This window comes from Lithobates pipiens, unplaced genomic scaffold (genome assembly GCF_037356315.1).
Source record: "Lithobates pipiens isolate NorthernLeopardFrog02 unplaced genomic scaffold, aLitPip1_a1.2 Scaffold_10, whole genome shotgun sequence".
Taxonomy (NCBI): Eukaryota; Metazoa; Chordata; class Amphibia; order Anura; family Ranidae; genus Lithobates; species Lithobates pipiens.
In genome coordinates, this window is record NW_027507686.1 from 104,405,584 (window position 1) to 104,431,150 (window position 25,567).

A 25,567-nucleotide genomic window follows, 5' to 3' on the forward strand; every position below is an offset into this window, starting at 1 on the left:
CCATAGTAATTACTATGTGGTTATGTTGGGCTGACAGGTGCTGTACTTCCCCCATATAACCCCTCCCATTACTGGGAGTCCTCAGTTTTGTAGCCAAGCAATACAAGTGTATAAGAAGAAGGGAGGGACTTCTGTGTCCCCTGATGAACATCAAAGAAAAGGATTTTACAGGTAAGCCGTTATAAAAATTCTATTTTCTTACATCAGGGGACACAGAGCCATAGTAATAACTAGGTGGGATGTCCCATAGCAATGGCAACTGAAGGAAAGGAGGCCAGAGGACTCATACTGCAGCCCGCAGTATATGCTGTGCCCAAAGGCAATATCCTCATGACCTTTAATATCGATTTGATAAAATCGGATAAACGTATGAACTGAAAACCAAGTCGCGGCCTTACAGATCCGAGCCATAAAGGCCCAATGATGCACCATCCAAGAGGCACTGATCGCCCTGGATGAGTGCTCTTAATATGAGAAGGAAGAATGTTGTTCTTTAAGCTGAAGCTTGAACAATCACTTGGACCCTCTGGCAGTACCCGAGTGGTCACCTTTAAATAGACTGATCACTCTTGCTACGTCAAGAGAACTTAGTGCTCTCTCTTCCCCAGATAAGGCTCTGGGGAGAAAAAAAAAGGAAGAATAATATCTTTGTTTAAAATGAAAATCTGTTACCACTTTTGGTAAGAAATCAGGATGAGGACATAAAACCACCTCATTCTTATGCCTGATGAAATATGGCTCTTACAAGACAGAGCCGTTAATTCCTATGCTATTCTAGCAGAAGAAATTGTAAGCAGAAAAGATTATCTTTCTTATCAAAGTACCAACTTCACAGGTTCAAACGGTTGATTTAACAAAGCCGATGAGACCAATTTTAAATCCTAAGGATTTAGAGGTGCCTTGATATGGGGAACAGTGTTACCCCCTGAATAAGCTACGCACCAAGAGTGGGAAGCAAGAGGCCATAGGAACAAACACTGACAAAGGCCTGGACCTGGCTTCTGATAGAAGTCAAGGCCAGCTTCATTTCAGATCCCATATGCGGGAATCAGGAATCCTGCCTATTGACATACTTCCTGGAGTGCCAACCCCCAGATCCACACCAAGAAACCCTATGCCTTCCAGACTCTAAAGTAAGTGATTCTGGAAGCCGGCTTTTTGGCATTAGTCAAAGTAGACACTACCGAAGGAGATCACTCACGATCTTTTATAGAGTGGGATTCAACAGTCAAACCTGTTAAACCTTTTGTCCGTAAGGTAGGATGAAATATTGTGCAAGAAGGTCTGGCTATAATGGCAGAGTGCAAAGGACTCCTATCTTTATGATCTCAGTAAATTACGATCTTCTGGGACCCGCTGGGGCAGCCAGAATCTCCTCCTTTTGTTCCTGCTTAATCCTGCGGAGAAGGCGCAGAAGTAGCAGAACTGGGGGAAATGCATAGATCAGTGAAAACTGATCCCATGGGAAGACTAATGCGTCTGTTCCTCCTGCTAGCGGACCCCCTTTGTTCGACAATGTTGTTGACCTTGTTAATTAATCTGGACGCGAATAGGTCCATGTCCGGAGTACCCCATCTGACACATTAAGGAAGATGTCGAGGTGAAGAGATCATTCTAACGGAAATAATTGTTGGCGTCTCAAGTAGTACGCCTGAAAAATTAGAATTGCCGATCGGCAAGGAGTGTTGTATTCTGCCAAAGCTAGAACATTCACCTCTTTTTGGGCTGTACGACTTATCGTGCCTCCCCTGGTGATCGATGTAAACCACTGCTGCGGCCCTATCAGACTGAATCCTGTCAGGACAGTCCCGTAATCTGACCAAGATTCTATGGCCAGATGTACTGCCTGAAACTTCCAACAAAGTTGATAGGCAAGGTCCTCTAACCTGGACCATCTCCCCTGGACAGAATCTTCTTCCAGGGCTGCTCCCCAGCCTAGGCCAGCATCTGCTGTTAACACCTTGCAGGGTAAAGATTTTCCCTCCTGCTGGATAACACACACCGATTTTAGGCTCCGATCAGGAGCCTAGCGTCAGGAGCCAAGCGTCTTGGAAACAAACAAGGCCTGAATCCTCTTTATTCCAGACTGACAGGATGGTGTAGCCTTATGAGTTTATGTGAAATCTACATTAATACCTGTACAATTTAAAACAGGGTAGGGGTGTGATGCGCTAATTTACAACCAAAAATATGAGACAATAGTGAATAGAGTAACCCTAAAATTGGCAAAAATTAATAAAGTGCAGATATATACAAAAATGGAGAAAAAGTTTTGAAAGTGCAAACGTGCATTAATGCATCAAAAAGTGACTGAGTGCATAATACTTAAACAATATGTTACAATAGCTCACAAAGTGACTATGTGCATATATTATGCTGCAAACACCAAAATGCATAAACAAGAATATAGTGTAAAAATGATTAATTATGTACAAAAAATAAAATAAAACAAATAGTGACAAATGTGAGCGATAAAACTGAATCCAAGTGATAGCAGTAAAGCACATTAAAGTGTCCCATACATGATCAAATAGTGCAATTCGGTAAACACACTAAATTAAAGTGCAACGTGCTGAGCCAACAATCCTTCAGTGATGATCTGTGCAAGTGATGCTAATGTTATGCAATTACCTCACCGCTGTAAGGTAAACAGCGAAGTTAATTCAGAGCGACCAGGTAACCAGGGGTGATCACGGGGATGGCTGTGCAGCAAGCTCTTAGAGACTCCTCCAACTTCCTCATATGTGGTAAATGGTAAACTCAAAGGGATAAACCAAAGAGGACTGCCATAGTGTAGTATTTCAAACGTATATTGTTTATTTAAAAAAATGTAAACACTACTCACAAACGAAGTTAGGGAAATGCACAGTGACACACAACAGCAGACCGGATATGGACGTCACTTCCGGGTTCCTACGCGTTACGTTGTTGAAGTCTTGACGATGTAACGCGTAGGAACCCGGAAGTGACGTCCATATCCGGTCTGCTGTTGTGTGTCACTGTGCATTTCCCCAACTTCGTTTGTGAGTAGTGTTTACATTTTTTTAATAAACAATATACGTTTGAAATACTACACTATGGCAGTCCTCTTTGGTTTATCCCTTTGCGTTTACCATTTACCACATATGAGGAAGTTGGAGGAGTCTAAGAGCTTGCTGCACAGCCATCCCCGTGATCATCCCTGGTTACCTGGTTGCTCTGTATTAACTTCGCTGTTTACCTTACAGCGGTGAGGTAATTGCATAACATTAGCATCACTTGCACGGATCATCACTGAAGGATTGTTGGCTCAGCACGTTGCACTTTAATTTAGTGTGTTTACCGAATTGCACTATTTGATCATGTATGGGACACTTTAATAGCTTCACTGCTATCACTTGGATTCAGTTTTGTTTTATCGCTCACATTTGTCACTATTTGTTTTATTTTATTTTTTGTACATAATTAATCATTTTTACACTATATTCTTGTTTAAGCGTTTTGGTGTTTGCAGCATAATATATGCACATAGTCACTTTGTGAGCTATTGTAACATATTGTTTAAGTATTATGCACTCAGTCACTTTTTGATGCATTAATGCACGTTTGCACTTTCAAAACTTTTTCTCCATTTTTGTATATATCTGCACTTTATTAATTTTTGCCAATTTTAGGGTTACTCTATTTATTCACTATTGTCTCATATTTTTGGTTGTAAATTAGCGCATCACACCCCTACCCTGTTTTAAATTTACACTAGTGAGAGCCAACTCATATAGTGATTGCTGCTTTTTTCATTTGCGTTTTTGTCTTCCTCTACTGTCCATAGAGCGCAGAAGTCTCTAGATATACACAATACCTGTACAATATTGTAATTAGAAATATATTTCCGTTAGATTTAAATATATATTTAAAGTATTGAGTGTTGTATTGGTGTTACTGTAATTAGTTCAACTTCAAAGCTTGGCCTTTTGTTTTCCCTGATAACATCTCACCTGGAAAGTAAACAGCTTTCTTTGACTCATCCAATCAGGCTTTTCCCAATATACATTTACTAGGTACAGTGACCAATTAGGGAGAATTAGATTAGCCACACTACAGAAAGTAGGGGGGGGATATAATGCTTTGGGAGCAAGCCAACTCACTCTGGTGTGGGAGCACACGGCAGTCACCATGGGCTGACCTGAAGTTAACAGGTAATCTAACTCTAAACTTGCACCTTATATTGTATTGTAAATATGGTTCTGTGAGTAATTTGTAAATATCATGTAAGCCAGGGGACCTACACTGTACACTGTGTTGTAAATACTCTGATGTGTAATTTGTAGATATTATGTAACCCTATAAATAAATGTGTATTGCTGATTGAACTACCTCTTTTGTACAAGATCTCTCCGATCTAGATATATATATGTCCATACTACTACAATGATTGAGGTGTATGCACATAATCATAAATACTAGTTAACAATGGTGTCTTGAAGCAGTCCTTGAATAAAACTGCACATAAGGGGGTGGCCTTGAAGGAGGCCACTATTTCCCCTAAAAATCTCCTGCAGCCGAATGAAGGAATTTTCCTTTGTCCTGATAATTTGGATTAGTGCTACAATGGAACTGAATACCTTCTTCTGTATGGTATCCCTAACCAGCCCCCAAGTGACCTCCTTGATGGTTTTAAGGAGAATCTTCCTAGGCTGAGAATCCAACCTAGAGATTTCAGCATTCTACAGCTGAGAAGACTCTGGTTTTAGACCTGAGCCTGAATGATCTATTAAAATTAGATCTAATAGGCTAGGACCATTATGCCTTGAGCCCTTAACCTGGCTAAAGGAGGTGCCAGAATCTTTCGGAACACTTGTGCTGTGGCGAAGCCGAATGGCAGTGCCACAACTGAAAAAATAATTTTATATTTCAAACCGCAGAGATTTCTAGTAAGCGGGAAACTCTGCACATGGAAATATGCAACTCCCCTCCTTGCAGGATGGACAGAGCCAATAGATTTATGAAAGGATTGGATGTTTAAGCGCCGATTTAGATCTCGGAGGTCCAGAATGGGTCTTACCTCTCTGTTTGGCTCTGGGACCTTAAAAGGTTTGATATTACCGACTGGGATAACAGATCGAGATGCCAGAGAGACATCTCAAATTTTTTCTTCTTGGAACCTTAGGAGCATGCTCTGAGGAGGCAGACACTCTTGCATAAAAACTGCCACATCAGCAGCCACAAGGACCCCACAGGGAGCACCTAAACAGGATGATAGAGATGGAGATATATACACACATCACAGAAATCCCTCTGCTCTTAACATTGTTCCTGCCAAACTGAGAATCGCAGGACCTATCCCCTAACCCAAACTAGTGGGGGTGCTCCTTCATGAGAAGGCCTTAGCATTCTGCTTTATGGGCTTTCTGCCCACATGATCCTGGTGCAGCCCTTGGGAACTCTCCTGAAGCTGACGATTGAGACCGTCGAGACTGCCTAAAGGCAGATGCCCTAGGCACAGGAGAGGCTGCACGATTAAAGGAAACCTCCTTTTACTGGTAAAGAGAGCTTTACCCCTTTTGGATGTACTTAGCCAGTCTGTGTCCCTTCCTGGGGCACGACAAGAGTGGATAAGGGTTTTCACCTGGTGCTTTGGGTGATCAATATTTCAGCCACGGAACTCTGCAAGAATGCACTAGTCCAAGTATAAGCCATACGGCTTAAACGATCGAGTCCTTCGTAGCATCAGTGAGACAGTGTGTGTGTGATCAGCAGAATTTTGAGGTATCTCACACCTGTTCCTTAACCCCTTGGAGTCCACATTTTCCAATGCATTGGCATGACACAAAATGTGCTCCACCAAAATAATGGAGCTGACGTTAGAGGTTTAATGGACTGAGCTACTCAAATTGTAGCAAGAACTGCAAAAGACATCCTGTCTTTAAAAGGAAAACCCAACCTTAACTTGCTGGATCATTTAACATCAGTGCATTATCCACTGGACATGAGACTCTGCTCACTGGGGCGATTACAGTATTAATAGCTGGACAACCCCCCCCCCCCCCCCCATTTCTTCATAGAAACGTTCCCATTCCGAACGCATAACTATGCGTTAATAGGAAAAAACATCGCCAGGTGGGGGAGGTCTCAAATGAACATTAGAGGTAGATATCTCAAGAGCCTGTGCTGCAGGCAACAAAAGGGTTAAGTAAGGGAGTAGACCAGTGATGGCGAACCTTGGCACCCCAGATGTTTTGGAACTACATTTCCCCATGATGCTCATGCCCTCTGCAGTGTAGATGAGTATCCTGGGAATTGTAGTTCCAAAACATCTGCCAAGGTTCGCCATCACTGGAGTAGACAAACACCTGACTTGTGCGGCTACTCCCTCCCTGTTAGGATCCTCCTAAGAGGAAATATCAGTATCTTCCAATATTTGGGAAGATCTACCTGATCCCCAGCCTCATGCACCTCAATAAAAGGGCCCAGAGGACTAGATGGGAATCTGCCATGTTTAGTCCTACTATGGAGAGACATCATAGCAATAATCTTTTAAAACGGTAGAAGAAAAAACCTGTTTGTATGAAATGCACAGGGACAGAAGTGTTCTACCCTTGATGGCCGTCTACCTCTCAGGGGAGGATGACATTCTTTTGGAAGGGTTTTTAGTTTGTTGTATACCATTAACCCCTTACAACCCTTAGAGAAGTTCCTGGCCCCTTTGTCACTCATAGCTTACAGCACAAAGCAGAGGCAGTACCATCAAAATAATGCATCACTTGCTAGGCTATAGTACAGTACAATAACTGCTATTAATCCTAGCTATACAGTATAATGTTGTCAAAAGGGAAATGCCTGTGTCACCAAACCTGGCCAGCAACCATTCTGCTCGGTCCCTCCACCGCCAGGCAGAAGCTTCTCTCACAGGGCTTTAAAATACTTACTATACATGTGGCCGGCCTCTGACGCAGTTCAGCCATGCCCCCCCCCGTGCGGACTATGGGCCCCCCCATCTTTCAAACAAGGAAGTTGCAACTCCTGCGCGAGCGCCGCCAGGGTGGAGGGGGAAAATCCTCCGCTCAGTAAGCGGCCGTTTTGTAAAAAAAAAAAAAAGTTTTTCTTCATGAAAGAAAAAAAAAGGCAGCTGGCTGGCATTAATTCAGACAAAAATCGCCAATCTGAGGCCCAGGAAGTGATCAGACCCCCCTCTCTCTTACCTGAGGGTCTGAGTCGGCTTAGGAGGAGAGGAGAGAAAACTGCTGTTTGCAGTTTCAGAATGGTGAGTGCTCAATACAGCCCCCAGTGGTGACACAGACATGACAACACAATACATGGAAGGAGAGATTCCTGAGAAAATCTACCCTACCTTCTCCTCGCAGCAGGGTTTTATCAGAGATAAAAACCCAATCTTCGCCCTTCACGGTAGGCTCCGAGACCTTAAAAGGAAACCTTCAGGAACCGGGGAACACTCAGGTAGACCCACAATCCTGGACCTGCGAGAAGACCCTGCCAGTAAACTTATTGGCCTTACTACCAAAAACTACTGGATCCCAGGGCCCAGCTCTCAAAGCATTTGCAAGCAAAACCTTGTGTCTTTGGATTACGAGGTCCGGGTACCATTCATTTAGTCCATTATGGAGACAACAGAATGGTTCTGGTCAGGATGGCTGGCTCTCAAAGGATTACTGCCCGTGGAGATCAGTACAACACCTCCTTACTCGTGCCCAACACCTTAGACACTGGCGAAAAAACGGACTCCCCCCCCAGTAATGGGAGGGATTATATGGGGGAAGTACACACGCCTTAAGGGGCGTGCCAGTGTCCAGCACCTGATATGCCGATATAACCCACATAGTTATTATTATGGCTGTGTCCCGATGTAAGAAAAAAAAATGCGAGGGGATCCCCCCCAAATTCAATTACAAGGCCCTTCAGGTCTGGTATGCATTTTAAGGGGAACTCCACTGCAAATTACTTTTTTTTTTTTTTAAATGGCGTGGAGTTCCCCCCCAAAAATCCATACCAGACCCTTTATCCGAGCAAGGGGGGCAGGATCTGGGGATCCCCCTGTTAAAGGTGGCTTCCAGATTCCGATAAGCCCCCGCCCACAGACCCCCACAACCACCGGGCAATGGTTATGGGGATAAGGCCCTTGTCCCCATCAACATGGGGACATGGTGCCTTGAGAGGTCACAGACCCCCAAAGCATCCTCCCCATGTTGAGGGCATGTGGCCTGGTATGGTTCGGGGGGGGGCACTCTTTTCCTGCGGCCTGCCAAGTAGCATGCTCGCCATTTTTTTAATTTGGCGTGGAGTTCCCCTTAAAATCCATACAAGATCTAAAGGGCCTGGTAATTGAATCTGCCAACCCCCCACCCCATTTTTTTTTTAATCAATGACTTCCAATGACTGTTCTCTGTATTACCGGGAGCTGACAATTCATTATAACCGCAAGTGCTTTTAAATTAAATTACTTTTTTTCCTACAGAAATGACATTTTGTGCAGGGACAATTCTAAGCAAGCGGGAAACAAGCGCTACTTTACAGGCATACTATACACACCCCCAGGTACGAAATTAAAAATTCACTTGTATTGTTTCACTTTAAGCATCAAAATCACTGCTCCCAAAAAATAGGATTTTTAAAAAAGCTTACCTGTAAAATCCTTTTCTTGTAGTACGTCTCAAGTAATTACTTGGTGGGTTATAGGCCTACCTTCAGGTGTTGACACTGGTATAACCAATACAGGAAGTTGACTCCCCTATATAACCCCTCCTCCTTCCAGGAGCACTCAGTTTTTGTAGCCAAGCAATATAAGTAATATACTCTCACCCCATAAAACAGAGGGGCGGGAGCTCTGTGTCCTATGATGTACTCCAAGAAAAGGATTTTACAGGTAAGCCGTTTTAAAAATCCTATTTTCTTTATCGTACATCATAGGACACAGAGTCAAGTAATTACTTGGTGGGATATCCCATAGCAATGCTACTTGAGGCGAGGGAGACACAACCTGTAGGGTAACCCCCAGACCTGAGGACTTATACTGCTGCCTGCAGCACACTGCACCCGAAGGAGATATCCTCATTCCATCTTACATGCACTTGATAAAATTTTGCAAATGTATGCACTGAAGGCCAAGTCGCGGACTTGCAGATTTGAGACCTGGAGGCCTGGTGACGCACTGCCCAAAAAGCAACCAACTGCTCTGGTAGAGTGCACCTTAACTTGATAAGGGGGAATCTTTCCCTTTAAATCACAAGTTTGAATTATAACTTGCCAAATGCACTTAGCGACAGTGGATTTGGACGCTGCCTGTCCCTTCTTAGGACCCTCTGGCAGAAGAAATAAGACATCAGTCTTACAAATCGGAGCAGTTTTCTTAAATACATTTTCACTGCTCTCACTACATTAAGACAATGTAGTGACCTTTCTTCCCTGGAACAAGGTCATGGAAAAAAAACCCTGGCAGGACAATATCTTCATTCAGATGAAAGCCTGAAACCACTTTTGGCAAAAAACCTGGACGAGGGCGCAACACCACTCTGTCCTCATGAATAATCAAATATGACTCCTTACAAGTAAGAGCAGAGAATTCTGAAATCCTCCTTGCTGTCTCAATAGGATATAGCAAATGAAAACATCAAATATTTTTTAACACTGACAAAACTAAATTCAAGTCCCAAGGGCTTAAGAGTGATTTAACTGGCGGATTAATTAGCAGCACTCCGTTCATGAAACCCTGGACTAAAGAATGCATAGCAAGCAGTCTTTGAAATAAAAATTGATAAGGCTGAGACTTGGCCCTTAATGGTACTCAGGGCCAACTTCATCTCTACACTTAATTGTAGAAAGGTAAGAATTCTGCCTATAATATATCTCCGAGGGTACCAACCCTTGGACTCACACCAGGAAACCAGGAAGCTTTCCAGGCTCTATAATATATAGCTCTAGAATCTGGCTTCCTAGCATTAATCAAAGTAGAGATAACTGACCTGGAAAGCCCACGTTTATTCAGAATGTGGGTCTCAGCCAAGCCGTTAAATTTAGCGTTCGAAAAGTAGGATGGAAGATCGGCCCCTGAGATAGCAGGTCTGGCCTTAGTGGGAAGAGCCCTGTACCCTCCACTGCCATCCTTACGATCTCTGCGTACCATGACCTTCTGGGCCATGCTGGTGCCATCAGTATTACCGATTTTCTTTCCAGCTTGATCCTGCAAAAAACTTGAGGTAGCAACTGAATTGGGGAAAAGTGCATAGATCAGTAAAAACTGATCCTAAGGGGTCGCCAAAGCATCTGTTCCATATGCGAGTGGGTCCCCTGTCCTGGATGCAAAGTTGACTAGCTTAGTGTTGAATCTGGACGCTAAAAGGTCTACGTCCGGAGTCCCATCTTTGGCTAACAGCCTGAAACACCTTGGGGTGAAGAGACCATTCTCCTGGGAATAACTGCCGGCGACTTAGATAATCCACCTGCCAATTCTCTACTCCTGGAATGAAAACTGCCGATAGGCATGGGACACTCTTCTGTCCAAGTTTAGAATCTAGTTCACCTCTCTGAGCCGAGAGACTCTTAATGACCCCTTGGTGATTTATATATGCCACAGCCGTGGCATTGTCGGACTGGATCCTGGCAGGACAATTCTTTAACCTGGAGGTCCAGGTTTCTAGAGCCAGATACACTGCTGGAATCTCCAGGATGTCGATGAGCAAGGCTCCTACTTCCCAGCCTGAAAGGCTGGCATCTGTCGTTACTACCTTTCAGATAACTGATCTGAAGGATTTTCCCTTTAGCAGGTTCCAAGATAGTAACCAAGGCTTTGGGACACTCATGGGGACAGCCACATTGGCAAGTCCAAAGCTTGAATCGTTTTGTTCCAAGCAGACAGAATACTGCTTTCAGTTTCGAATGGAATTGAGCATAGGGAACTGCTTCGAGTGAAGCTACCATCTTCCCTAACAACCTCATGCCTTCCAGGTAACTGCCTGTGATGGCTACACCTTGCTTCAAGCAAGCCACTGACTGGTCTATTAACAATAGATCATCTAAGTAAGCCAAGACAGTTATGCCCTGTGCCCTTAACCTGACTAGAGGTGGGGCCAATACCTTAGTGAATACCCGAGGTGCTGTAGCAAGCCCGAAGGGCAAGGCTATTAACTGAAAATGCTTCTGTTCTACTTTGAACCACAGAAACCTCTGGCGAGGAGGAAATATATGGACAAGCAGCTATGCATCTCTGATGTCGATGCACGCCAGAAGTTTTTCTCCTTGCAGGATGGAAACTACTGACTTGATTGACTCCATGCAAATGGAGCGGATTTTCAGGAACCGATTTAGATTACGTAGATCTAGACTTGGGCTGATATCCTCATTTGGCTTTGGCACCGTAATTAGGTTTGAGTAAAACCTCAAACCTTGCTCTTGTTTGGGAATCTGTCTGATCACCCCTTGAGCCAATAATTGGTCTAATGCTTGCAACAGGGATTGCCCTTTTCCCTGGATCCTTGGAAATGTTTGATCTCAGAAAACGAGATGGTGGAAACTCTCAAAGCTCTAGCTTGTATCCTAGAGACACTGTGGAGAGAGTCCATTTGTCCTGAAACTCCCTTTACCAGACGTCTGAGTAAATCAGAAGTCTCCCCCCCCCCCCCCCCCCCCACCTTGGTGAGGGGAGATGCCTCTTCATAAAGAGGTCTTGTATTCTGCTTTGCAGACTTGTAGCCCCAGGTCTTCCTTTATGCCTGGTCTGATGGTAGAGGCCAAACAGTTCAAATGAAAGACGCTTATACTTTCTTTTGACTGGCAAAAGAGTACCATTTCCGCTGGAAATTGTTTGAATGTATTTATCCAAACTATCAAATAACCGTTCTCCCTTAAAGGGGAAGCTAGTTAAAAGGTTCTTACAAGGCGTCTCAGCTGACCAACCCTTTAACCAAAGGGTCCTTCACATATTTACAAGTACAAACGCAAGGCGTGATGAATGGTGAATAGAAACCTTCATAGCGTCTACAGCAAAGCATAATGCTTTAGGTAGCTTGGCCAGTTCCTGTGCTTGTTGTGCAGGGAGCTCATCTGAGAGCATCTGTGAACTGGTCCTTTAAGGACTGACAGATGCCTATAGCTGCAATTGCAGGCTGAGCAACAGTACCTGCTAAGAAAAAAAGGATTTTAACAGACCTTCCAACTTATTATCTCTTGGATCTTTATGCATAAGCGCAGTGTCCATTTTTTTTTTCACATTGGAAATCGCAGCGTCAACTGCTAGAACTTTCCATCTTTTAGTGAATCTTTCTTCCATAGGATAGAGCTTTGCGAGTATCTTTGGAAGGGAAAAAAATGCTTATCCGGATGATCCCATTCGGTACAAATAAGCTCTTTTAGTAATGTGTGGATGGGAAACGCATGCAAAAGGCTGTAAAGGCTTCAAAGAACCCAAGGAAGAGACCGGCCCTTCAGCTAACTGTTAGGGGTAGCATGCAAGTAGAGCGAACCATCTTTGCAAGCCTCTGTACTTCAGATTGTGAAGTTGGAATCCTTGAGAACTTAAAGTATTGTTTCCTCCGCAGAGAAATAATCGCACGTCTTTCCTCCCAATCATCTGAGGGCAATACCCCATCCTGTCCCCATAATTCTCTTGGACCCTTCACTGACTGTAAAGAGTCTAAGGTGGGGGAGGGGGATCTAGGACGCTTCCTATACACTGGATGGAGGATGCAATTAAAGCCGCTAATCTTCCTTCTAAGCCTTGCAAGGCAGAGGAAAATGCATCTTCAGTCACCTCTACATGGGCTGAAGTGTGTGAAGCAGTTGCACCACCGCTAGCTTCCAATGACTCACCCTGGCTTGCCATGTCTGATCTCTCCGAAGAGGAAGACAGTATGGAGGCGTAACTGGGATTCCCAGCGCCTGAGGCGGTGACACCTTAGGTACCTTTACGGTAGGTCTGGAAGACATAGTGCAAAGCACAAGCAGAGGTACACACAAAATAACAGTTCTTTTGCTACTAACAATCTGTCTGGAAATGCCTGTTTACACCCTTACGTGCCCAGCGCTCTGGTGTCTTAGTGTGACAGACTGCCTCTCTTCAGAAAGTATTTCTGAAATGAGAGTGTCTGTGATATAAAGCCTCAGGTGGAACCTGATTGGCATCCTCAGCGCTTCCCCTCAGCTATGTGGCGAGTGCTGTGTGTGTGGACGTTACATCCATACACAGCGCCACGTGACCTTGCAGACATGCCCCTCTGCGTTCTCAGGCCCGGCCCTGCTAGGAACCCGCATGGCCAACACAAATGTGAACGTACTATACACCTCTACAAGGGGGGAGGGGGAAGGGGTTCTGTCAGCAGATTTATAGTTTGTTTTTTTAAAACCACAGAAGCATAGGACGTTTCCCAATGTTACTAGGTGGAAGTGCTGGGTTGTTAAAAGCAGCTGCGTCAACCAGTCAGCCACCGCCCATATAGAAGTTTATACACATCTCTGTATTAGCAACTGCTGCTTTTTTTTTACCAAATCCCACAAGATCTATAGTAAGAACCCCCCTCTGCCGCTGGGTCCACACATGTTCTGAGACAGAGCTGCACTAAGACACATCATAGGTAGTACAAGGTATATTGAAGGAAAAAGCAAAGCTTCTTCCCTTACCTTGTCCTTGCTGCAGGATACTGCCGATTTGACAGACAGATCCAACTTTCACCCATCACGGCGGAGGGCGTTTAAACACGCTCAAGGACTGGGGCCCTTTTAAAAGGGGTTGCGCTCCTTTGGGCCTTGTATAGAACCCCTCAGGACAACTTTAGGAAATTTAACAAGACCAAAAAGCGTCCTGGTTCCTAGGGTCCAGCTCTCAAAGAGAAGCATTACAGGCAAAACCTCATTCTTGCATCGAGGTCCAGGTACCATCCTATGGCCTCAGTGGCGAGGATGGATCTGATTGTGGAGGTTTCTTTAAATCCAGCAAGGATCCCTCCCTGGAGCTCCTCAGAGCACATATTCACTCGTGACCAACACCTTAGACACTGGCGAAAAAACGGAGTGCTCCTGGGAGGAGGGGTTATATAGGGGAGTCAACTTCCTGTATTGGTTATACCAGTGTCAACACCTGAAGGTAGGCATATAACCCATTAATTACTTGAGACTCTGCCCTATGATGTACGATAAAGAAACATGGACGTTTTAAAAAAAATTTCCATTGATACATGTCCCCTGGGGCAGGACCCGGGTCCCCTAACACTTTCATACAAGCCTTTAACATTAGCACTTTAGATTTCTCCCATAGACTTTTACAGGGTGTTCCACGGCTTTTTGGATTTGCCACGAACACCCCAAATTGTTCGCTGTTCGGCGAACAGGCAATGTTCGAGTCAAACATGAGCTTGACTAACTAAGCTCATCCCTACTCGCGGCTTATTGGCAGCTGACTGATGAGCACGTGTCTCTGGAGCCAGCCCATCCAGCGGTCTTCTCATCTATTTTGAAGCACGGATGTGTCCCTTTTTAAGGCTATTGAAGGAACTGTTAGACACTGTTTATTCACCGTGTGAGTGTAATCGATTTTATCCTTTTATATCCAATAAAAAGACGATACTGCATCATGAGCCTTTGCGCTCGTATTCCCTTTTGTTTTTGCAAGAATTCTAGCACCAGACCTCCTGTGCAACTCTAAACTGGTAACCTGTAAAGGCTTTAAACCCACCTCAATACGGGACACTTTCACCTCCTCCTGATCCAGGCCAATTTTAAGCTTTCAGCACGCTTAAACTTTAAGCCCTGGTTCACACTAATGTGATGCAGGAAAAGCACAAGATTCGCTGCGTATCCCTGCATCGCATGCCAAAGCAATTGCATGGTGTACATGCACTCTGCTGCAGGCATCATTGTTATCTTAATGACACTCCAAAACAGCTCGCAAAATGCAGTCTTATTGCCAGAATCACATCATGGGTGTGACGCAATTCGGGTGCGGGGGTTTGAACCTAGGCTGAACGACAATTGTGCGGTCATGCAACACTGCACCCATATGACATTTTTATCTTTTTCCCTTAAAAAAAAAAAAAAAAAGGGGGGGGGGGGGGCTCTTTTGGTGGTATTGAATAACCACTGGGTTTTTTATGCTATCAAATTAAAAAGATCGAAAAGGTTATAAAAAATTTAGCAAATAAGTAATTATTCCTCATAGATTTTGACCAAATTTATACTGCTACATATCTTTGGTAAAAAAATAACCCAAATTAGTGTAGTGTACATTTGGTCTGTGTGAAAATATTAGTCTACAAGCTATGGTACCAATAAAAAAAATAAAAAAAAAATAAAAAATTATCACACCTGATGTACTGACGGCTTTTTTGTTATGCCCCAAAATGTCAGGACAGTACAAATATCCCCCAAAGGACCCCTTTTTGGAAAGTAGACAGTCTAAGGCATTTACAGTGCCTTGAAAAAGTATTCATACCCCTTGAAATTTTCCACATTTTGTCATGTTACAACCAAAAACGCAAATGTATTAGGATTTTATGTGACAGGCCAACACAAAGTGGCACATAATTGTAAAAATTATTTTCAAAATGTTTGACAAAATAAATATCTGAAAAGTGTGGCGTGCATTTGTATGCAGCCCCCTTTACTCTGACATGCCCAACTAAAATCTAGTGGAACCAATTGCCTTCAGAAGTAGCCTAATTAGCAAATGGAGTCCACCTGTGTGTAATTTAATGTCAGTATAAATATAGCTGTTGTGTGAATCCCTCGAAGGCTTGTTAGAGAACCTTAGTGAACAGCATCATGAAGGCCAAGGAACACACGAGACAGGTCAGTGATAACATTTCAGAGAAGTTTAAAGCGGGATTAGGTTATAAAAAAAAATATCCCAAGCTTTGAACATCTCACAGAGCACTGTTCAATCCATCATCCGGAAATGGAAAGGGTATGGCTCAACTGCAAACCTACCAAGACATGGCTGTCCACCTAAACTGACAGGCCGGGCAAGGAGAGCATTAAGCAGAAAAGCAGCCAAGAGGCCCATGGTAACTGGAGGAGCTGCCGACGTCCATAGCTCATGTGGGAGAATCTGTCTACAATCTGGCCTAGAAGAGTGGCAAGAAGAAAACCATAAGATGTTCTGTTTGCAGTTTGGGAGAAGCCATGTGGGTAGACAAAGAAAATGTGTGGAACAAGGTGCGCTGGTTAGATGAGACCAAAATGTTACTTTTTGGTCTAAAAAAAAAAAAAAAAAAAATCGCTATGTGTGGTGAAAAACTAACACTGCACATTCCCCTGAACATACCATCCCCACCGTGAAACATGTTGGTGGCGGCATCAAGTGCTTTTCTTCAGCAGGGACACAGTCTGAAAAAGACTTGAGACTGTCAGAGGTTCACCTTTCAGCAGGACAGCGACCCTAAAACACAGCCAGAGCGACAATGGAATGGTTTAGAGCCAAGCATATTCATGCGTTAGAATGGCCCAAAGTCCAGACCTAAACCCAACTGAGAATTTGTGGCAAGACTAGAAATTGCTGTTCACAGACGCTCTCCATCCAATCTGACAGAGCTTGAGCTATTTTGCAAAGAAGAATGGGCAAAAACATCACTCGAGATGTGCAAAGCTAGTACAGACATACGAAAATCCCAATACATTTACATTTGTGGTTGTAACATAAAATGTGGAAAATTTCAAGAGGCATGAATACTTTTTCAAGGAACTGTAGTAAGAGGCATGGAGAGTTTATTGAAGTTGTAATTTTTTTTCCACAATTATCTGGAAAATAAAAAATGTCATATCAACCAGTTATTTCTCTCACACGAGGTAGGCATATTTGCAAAAAGATTTTTTTCCCTTAGCAGAGGCCCTAGAGAATAAAATGGTGGGTATTTCCACAGCGCTTTTTCGGGAGAAAAAAAAAATATACACTTTAATAAATCTTTATTCGCACAAACACAATACAATATACAGTTTAGAAAACAAATTCAAATATGGTGCTGCGCCAAGTACGGTATTTAACCACTTGACAACTGGGCACAATTGCCGCTCCTTACTCTGGGGCCATCGCTTCTCCTCCAGGCCGAACAGGAAGTGGGATCTGACTGAAACCAGCTTGGCCGGGAGTCCTAAGACTGCCAAGCGGGTTTCAGGAACTGCTTCTTAACCACTTAAGGACCGCCGTATTGCCATTGTACGTTATTACAATGGCACAGGCAGGCACAAGCACGTAGATGTACGTGCCTGCCTTCCAGCGGGTGGGGGTTCCGATCGGACTCCCTCCCGCTGGATACGGCGGTCCGTTTCCCTCCGTGATGAGGGGATGGCCATTGGTTTCTGGCCACCCCCTCTGGATCGCTCCTGGCCAATGACGAACTTCCTCCCACTGTGCATTGTTTACACAGGAAGGAGGAAGTGATGTCATTCTCCTCGGGGCGGTCTTTTTGACCGGACTACGAGGAGAAGACTAAAAGTAAGTGTGCACCAACACTACACTGACATGTAGGTACACACAGGCACACAAACCCACCCCCCCCCCAGTCACAGTGTCACTGATTGCAGTGATCATTTCTTTACTGATCACTGTATTCAGTGTCAGTTGTGACAGTAAAAACTGTCAGGACAGTTAGTGTTAGGTCCAGGGTAGCCCCCTATCACCCCCCAATAAAGGTTTAACCCCCTGATTGCCCCTAGAGTTAACCCTTTCACCCCCTTTTGCCAGTGTCACTAAGCGATCATTTTTCTGATCGCTGCATGTGTCGCTAGGTAGCTAGTTATTTTTTTAGGTTCACCGCCAGGTTTTTATAGCGCTAGGTACCCCGATATACTACCCAATAATGGTTTTAACCCCCTGATTGCCGCTAGTTAACCCTTTCACCCCCTTTTGGCAGTGTCACCAAGCGATCATTTTTCTGATCGCTGCATTAGTGTCGCTACTGTCGCTAGGTAGCTAGTTATTTTTTTTTGTTCACCGCCAGGTTTTTATAGCGTTAGGCACCCCCATATACTACCCGATAATGGTTTTAACCCCCTGATTCCCCCTAGTTAACCCTTTCACCAGCGATCACAGTATAAGTGTCACTGGTGACGCTGGTTAGCCAGTTAGTTATTTAGGTTCCCCGTCAGGTTTTTATATAGCGCCAGGGACCCCCATATACTACCTAATAAAAATTTGAACCCCGATTGCCCCTAGTTAACCCTTTCACCACTGATCACTGTAAGTGTTACAGGTGACTCTGGTTAGTTTGTTTTTTATAGCATCAGGGCACCCACCATTTATTACCCAATAAAGGTTTAACCCCCTGATCACCCGGCGGGTGATATCAATTAGGTTTTAGGGTCAGGGTCTGCGTCGCCCCAGGCAGCACTAGGTTAGTGCCAGTACCGCTAACACCCACACGCAAAGCATAAACCTCCCGTAGTGGTATAGAATCTGAACAGATCAATATCTGATCCGATCAGATCTATACTAGCGTCCCCAGCAGTTTAGGGTTCCAAAAAACCGCATTGTTAGCGGGATCAGCCCAGATACCTGCTAGCACCTGCGTTTTGCCCCCTCTGCCCAGCCCACCCAAGTGCAGTATAGATCGATCACTGTCACTTACAAAACACTAAACACATAACTGCAGCGATCGCAGAGTCAGGCCTGATCCCTGCCATCGCTAACAGTTTTTTTGGTAGCATTTTATATTTAAATCCGGAAGGCAGTGCTTGGTTTTCGGGGTCCCGTACGTGGCTAGGCTCCCAAAAAGTCCCCCACATGTGGTATCCCCGTACTCGGGAGAAGCAGCAGAATTTATTTTGGGGTGTAATTTGACTTATGCCCATAGTATGTGTGAGCAATATATCATTTAGTGACAACTAAAAAAAAATTTTGTAATATTCCCGCAACTTGTGGCAAAATATAAAATATTCCATGGACTCAACATGCCTCTCAGTAAATAGCTTGGGTGTCTACTTTCCAAAATGGGGTAATTTTGGGGGGTTTTGTGCTATTTTGGCATTTTATGGCCTTCGAAACTGATAGGTAGTGAGGAGTGTGAAATCAAAAATTTGCACCCTTAGAAATCCTGAAGGTGGTGATTGGTTTTCGGGGTGCAGTGCGCGACTAGACTCCCAAAAAGTCCCACACATGTGGTATCCCCATACTCGGGAGAAGTAGCGGAATATATTTTGGGGTGCAATTACACATATAACCATGGCATGCGTGAGCAATATATCATTTAGTGACAACTTTTTGAAAAAATTTTTTTTTTTGTCATTATTCAATCCCTTAGGACAAAAAAAAATAAATATTCAATGGGCTCAACATACCCATCAGCAATTTCCTTGGGGTGTCTACTTTCCAAAATGGGGTCATTTGGGGGGGGGGGGGGGGGTTGTACTGCCCTGCCATTTTAGCACCTCAAGAAATTAGATAGGCAGTCAAATTAAAAGCTGTGTAAATTCCAGAAAATGTACTCTAGTTTGTAGACGCTATAACTTTTGCGCAAACCAAAAAATATACGCTTATTGACATTTTTTTTACTAAAGACATGTGGCTGAATAAATTTTGCCCTCAATGTATGACTAAAATTTAGTTTATTCGATTTTTCTTATAACAAAAAGAAGAAAATATATTTTTTTTCAAAATTTTCGCTCTTTTTCCATTTATATCGCAAAAAATAAAAATCGCAGAGGCAATCAAATACCATCAAAAGAAAGCTCTATTTGTGGGAAGAAAAGGACGCAAATTTCGTTTGGGTGCAATATTGCATGACCGCGCAATTACCAGTTAAAGCAGTGCAGTGCGAAATTGGAAAAAGACCTCTGGTCCTTAAGATGTTTATTGGTCCGGGGCTGTAGTGGTTAATTGGCTGGTAGAATCTGGACAATAGTGAATATTAATTCGCTATTGTCACACAAAAGGGTAGGCTGGGGGCACAGCCAATTGGAGCCCCAGGCTCTAATCATGTGCTTTAAAAAGAAAAAAACAAAACATTGTAAGCCATGTGACCATGCAGCGGCACCTGTGCACCCCTATGGACAGGCTGCCACTGAGGCATATTCCTAGAAGAGGGCTCTAAGTTTGTTTTTACTATTTGTGGACACATGCTTGTTGCATGCTTTTCCCAAAAGCCAATATGTATCCTATTCTGAATGAGCAGAAATTGGTGGTTTGTAAGAAGCTGCTCTCCTAATTTTTTGTTCTTTGGCTGTTCTTCGGCTGTAATTAAATCACGCCTTTTCCTGTCAGAAGTACAAAGGATGTAAGTAGTCTGTAAAAAAGCCACATTTTTACGATCGCTTTAAAAAAAAAAAAAAAAAAAAAAATCGCTTGTTTTTTTTCCCCATTAATAATATGACCCATAATATGTGCAATACAATTAAAAACAAACTGAAATCTTTAAGGGAGAAAACTATAAAAATATATATATTTTTTACATTGTTGTTGCACATATATGCATACCCCTAAATACTTTGCTAAAGCACTTTTTGATTTCATGACAGAATTCAGTCTTTTGGGGTGGGAGCATGGCACTTCTTGCCTTGGGAATCTTTAAAAAAAAAAAAAAAAGTGGGTAGTTCCTGGGGCGGGGGGTGGTTGGGGGATTGGGGGTGGGGTGGTTTAATGCAGCAAGGTAGCTCAGAGTATGAAAATTATATAAAAAAAGGTCTTTATATTTTAACACTAACATGCATTTGTAATTTATCCAATAAACTCTGGTTGGAAGAATACAATATAGCCTTAGGAATCTTTGTCCACTTTTTCTCCAATTTCTCAATTCCAAAACGTATTTTTTTGTTGAAGCCATTCTTTTGTTGATTTGGAGGTATGCATTGGGTTGCAGTTGTGCTGAAGGGGGAAATTCCTTCCCATCTTCAGCTTTTTGCAGTGGCCTGAAGGTTTTGTGCCCAAATTGCCCGATATATGGAACTGTTCATTAGTCCTACCTTAACTAAAACCCCGGACCCAACTGAAGAAAAAATAGCCTCAACGCATAATGCTGCCACCACCATGCTTCCCTGTGGGTACATGGGTTTTTTTTGTTTTTTTTTGCCCCAAAACTTTTTTTGAATTGTGGTAAAAAAAAAAAAAAATTCAATCTATTCTCATCAGACTATGAACACATTTTCCTATGTGTGTTTGGCAGACAATGTCGTTTTTTTCCTTAGTAAGAAAAGGCTTCTGCCTTGTCACCCTACCACACAGCCCAGATACGGTGCAAACCCGGAAAGTATTCACAGCGCTTCACTTTTTCCACATTTTGTTATGAGCTTACAGCCTTATTCCAAAATGGATTAAAATTATTTTCCTCAAAATTCTACAAACAATACCCCATAATGACGTGAAAGAAGTTTGCTTGAAATCTTTCAAAGTTATTAAAAGGATAAGTACAGCCAAAGCTTGTTTGGCTATACTTCTCCTGTGGGTCACAGGAGTGCAGTTTGTTCTTCACTCCCGTGACCAGTTTTCAGCAGAGAGCAAGCTCAAGTCTGCTCTCTGCTGATGTCACAGAGTCGGTCCAGGCGCCACAGCATCACGACCATGGACTTGGGATCCACCAGATTTCTGGACTGACACCCGGCTCAGTGAGCCACTGAGAGTCTGAGCCGGCCACTCCCGTCCCCGCAACAGCCCAGCGCTCCAGTGAGTGAGGAGGGTGCAGAGCAGAGAGTTGTGACTGTCAGTCACCAGCTCTCTGCCCACAGAGCTGTGAGAACCAAGCGATCGGCGGTGTTTGATCGCTCATTTCTCAGTGTTATAGGCATCAGGCACAGATGCAGCACCTAGGGAAAAAAAAAAACACACAGTATTCACAGCCTTTGCTTGCCATGACACTCAAAAATTAGCTCAGGTGCATCCTGTTTCCACAGCTCATCCTTGACATGTTTCTACAACTACAACTTGGAGTCCACCTGTGGTAAATTCAGTTGATTGGATAGGATTTGGAAGCCCCTCTTCAGTAAAAAGGCACATTTCTGGAGCAAACCAGGCACCGCTCATCACCTGGCCAATAGCATCCCTACAGTGAAGCATGCTGGTGGCAGCATCATTTTGTGGGGATTTTTTCAGTGGCAGCAACTGGGAGAATAGTCAGGATCAAAAAGGTGAATGCAGCAATGTACAGTGACATCCTTGATGAAAACCTGCTCCAAAGATCTGAAAATGGCTGTGCACCGACGCTCCCCATTCAAACCCATGGAGCTTGAGAGGTCCTGCAAAGAAGAAATTGAAAAATTGCCAAAAAACAGGTGTGCCAAGCTTGTAACATCATACTCAAAAAGACTGGAGGCTGCAATTGGTGCCAAAGGTGCTTCAACAAAGTATTGAGCAAATGTTGTGAATATGTACATATGATTTTCTTCATTTTTTATATTTAATACATTTGCAAAGGTTTCAAACTTCTTTCATGCTGTCATTATGTGGTATTTGAAGAATTGTGAGGACTATAATTTAATCCATTTTGGAATAAGGCTGTAACATAAATGTGGAAAACTAAGCACTGTGAATACTTTCCAGATGCACTGTATATGTAGAATAGGGGAGACTGTAGTGCACAACCAGTGCTTGCCAAAAATTCCCACACATCCTTTAACGTTGCTGTAAGCCTCTTGGCAGCCTCCTGGACTTTTTTTTTTTTAAACTCATCAATTCTCAAGTAGCGTCCAGTTCTTGGTAATGTCACTGTTCCATATTCTAGACTTGCTGAGGACAGTCTTCACTGTGTCCCATGGTATATCTAATGCCTTGGAAACTTTTTGAACCTTCTCCTGACTGATATCTTCCAACAATGAGATCCCTTTGATGCTGCCTACGTTCTTTGCGGACCGTGGGTTTTGCTGTAATAACCAGCTGTGTAGATCACAGAAAAATCCTACTAAAATCAACCAAACTTTATATAAACTTAATCAAAGTCACTTTCAAAGTGTACTGACATTTAACTCAAGTTTGGATGTGATTGGTTAATTCTGAACATGGCCACATTCCTAATTATAAAAGCGTGTACACCTATGCAACCACACTTATTTTATATATTTTTTTCACCACAAAACAATTTCAGTTTGCTTTTGAGTTGCAGATTATAGGTCACTTTTAAAGTTGGAAAAAAAATCTGAAGTGGTTTATCTTGGTCTGGTCATTGTTGCATCTAAAAAAACTAGCATTTTACAGGGGCGTGTAGATTTTTTTTTTTATATCAACTGTATATGCTTTACACAGACATGTCATTTCTTACCCTATCCCTGAAGAAATATCAAAATAAGAAATATATAAAATGTAAGTATTGTTATACAAGAGCTCAAGGTAGTCCACATAAGCAGACTGCACAAACATGAATTACCTTTGTTGGACTACTTCAAGGTCCTCCAGCTTTTCTGGGATCTCCAAACCATTAAGCCACTGCTCCTTCTCATCTATCCAAAGAATACAAGCATCAGCCTCACTGAACATTTTATGAAGCGCCAGAGAGTCTTGCAGTGCTTGCCTACGGTGGGCAGCTAGGGCTACAAGCTCTTCATATCGTTGTTCCAAAGCAGGGAGTCTTCCATCAACTTCAGGAGATTGGGCGTAAGCTTGTGGCAGACAATGAGCTTGTTCATGCAAGGTGTCAATAGCTGGTCGATGGTTGAGTATCTCCTCTTCAACATCTTTATGTTTCCTAATTAATGTCTGCGTGGAGTATTCATCATGGCCCACATCATTTGTAGAAACCAAGCGCAAGGTATCCAAAATCCAAACTTCAGCATCATTGGCATCAGCTTGGAACTGATAATAACTGTAGGCTTCTCTGAGTCTACGTTCCCCATCTTCAGCCAGAGCTTCAAGCTCTTTCCATTGACCTCTGACATCTGCTATCTTTTCTTTAATCTCACTGGCTCCAAAGTGACACTCTGCAATCAGTTTTTCACCCTCAGCTACTGTTAGGCATAAAGGTCCATAACGTCCACTCATTTCATCACGGAAAGCATTATGTTTACTTAGGAGTCTCATCGAGCTTGTGAGGTCCTTCCCCTGGTCATCGGATAGCAGAAGGCGACTTTGTTCCCGTATCCAGGCCTCCTCCTCACCCATATTCCAGAAAAATTTCCAAAGTCGGCGGGACTCTTCCAATTTTGACCTCCGCGCTGCAGAGAGTTCACATAATTCTGCATAGCGCTGCTCCAAAAGTTGGACTCGCTTTCTCACTAGCTCTGGATCACAAGGTTTGTAACCTAGAATAAAATGGGAAAATAAAATTTTGCATTGAATCTCACAGTCACAAAAATTGCAACTTTATTATATTCAATTTATACTTTAGCTATACCTTCATCATCTGACATAAACTTCTGAGCAACTGTCCTAACAGATTTCACACGTTCTGCTTGCACAGAAATATCAGCCTCCACTAGAGTGTGGGTTTGGAGTAAATCTTCTACCCCATGGAGGTGCTTGCCATAATCTTCAGACTGAAGTCGACCCTGGGTGGAAAGAAACATAAGCAGGCTCCAAAATGTACAGCTTACCTATTCAGTGAGATAAACATTTTAGAAGATTTTGATCTCAATTCATACCTTCATATCATCTGTCCAGTCCATGAGATACAATAGATCCTGAAACATCCTCTGCAACTCTAGATTCATTAGAAGCCTCCGACGTCTAGCTGCTACCAATTCCTTTAAGTAATCCCATAATCGTGATACGTTGCATTTGCGAGCCAAAATTCTTCGAATGTCATGATAATTCTCTGCTTCCAATTCATCTGCAACTGCATTTACAGCTTGAACCCGCTCACTGTATGCAATAATGTCCGTCTCAATAGCTTCATGCTTTCGCACTGCAGCTTCAACTGCAGCCAAGTCTAAGCCAAAGTTATCCTATTAGAGAAGAGGAAGAAAAAAAAAATGTGTTTCCAGAGTTGGCATCGCAATAACACTGTAATCTAAGCATTGTGACCGCTATAATGACACAAAAAAAAGATATAGTTCATTAGCTACCAAAACATAATATAAAAAATAAAAAAAAATTAAAAAAAAAAAAAAAGGAAAAAGAAAGGGTACCCTTTGTAGAGGACTGCTACAATATACACCTTACACCCAGTTGAAGTACCTGTGAGACAAGACGCTGGTTTTCACTGAGCCAGGTTTCTCTCATTGCTGCCTTACGGTCAAATCTGGCTGCCAATTGCTCTAACTTTTCCTGGCGAATCAGTTCATTTCGCAATGCAAGTTCTCTTTCATGCTCTGCTTTCTCCAGACGTTCCCAAGACTAAACAAAATCAAGGTTATTTTTTTAAAACTGCAACAAACTGCTTCAAAATCCAAATGTTAAACTTTGTTAATCGTTTATTACCTTGTTTATATCCGATATAAGCTTTCCTTCTCTTGGAGTATACACTTTTTGATTATTTGCCCTCATTTTGCTTTGAATGGTAAAAAGAAGAACTTCCAAATTCCCTTTCTCTGTAAACCTAAACAAAACCAGAAAGAATTCTACATTAGAAAACCGGAGTTAGACTTACCGGTAACTCTTTTTCTAGGAGTCTTCCAGGACAGCCTTTGAGATATAGGGCTCCTCCCTCCGGGACAGGAAACACGTCAAGCCAATTAAATAAAAGGTGTGGTCCTCCAGGCCCTCCTCAGTTTTACTCCAAGAACCGCCGGGAGGCTCTGA

At 43.1% G+C, this 25,567-nt stretch overlaps 1 protein-coding gene across 2 annotated transcripts in view; it reads right to left on the reverse strand.

The window, feature by feature from the left end:
- Positions 1 to 25,567, reverse strand: part of LOC143933943 (spectrin beta chain, non-erythrocytic 1-like) — a gene marked incomplete in the record, with an annotated part of 1,131,488 nt that overhangs the window by 330,202 nt on the left and 775,719 nt on the right. For both annotated transcript variants that reach the window (XM_077457128.1, XM_077457138.1), the window contains 5 exon segments: positions 23,259 to 24,129; positions 24,222 to 24,375; positions 24,469 to 24,771; positions 25,004 to 25,162; positions 25,247 to 25,364. In XM_077457128.1, the coding sequence (XP_077313254.1) occupies positions 23,259 to 24,129; positions 24,222 to 24,375; positions 24,469 to 24,771; positions 25,004 to 25,162; positions 25,247 to 25,364 (1,605 nt within the window).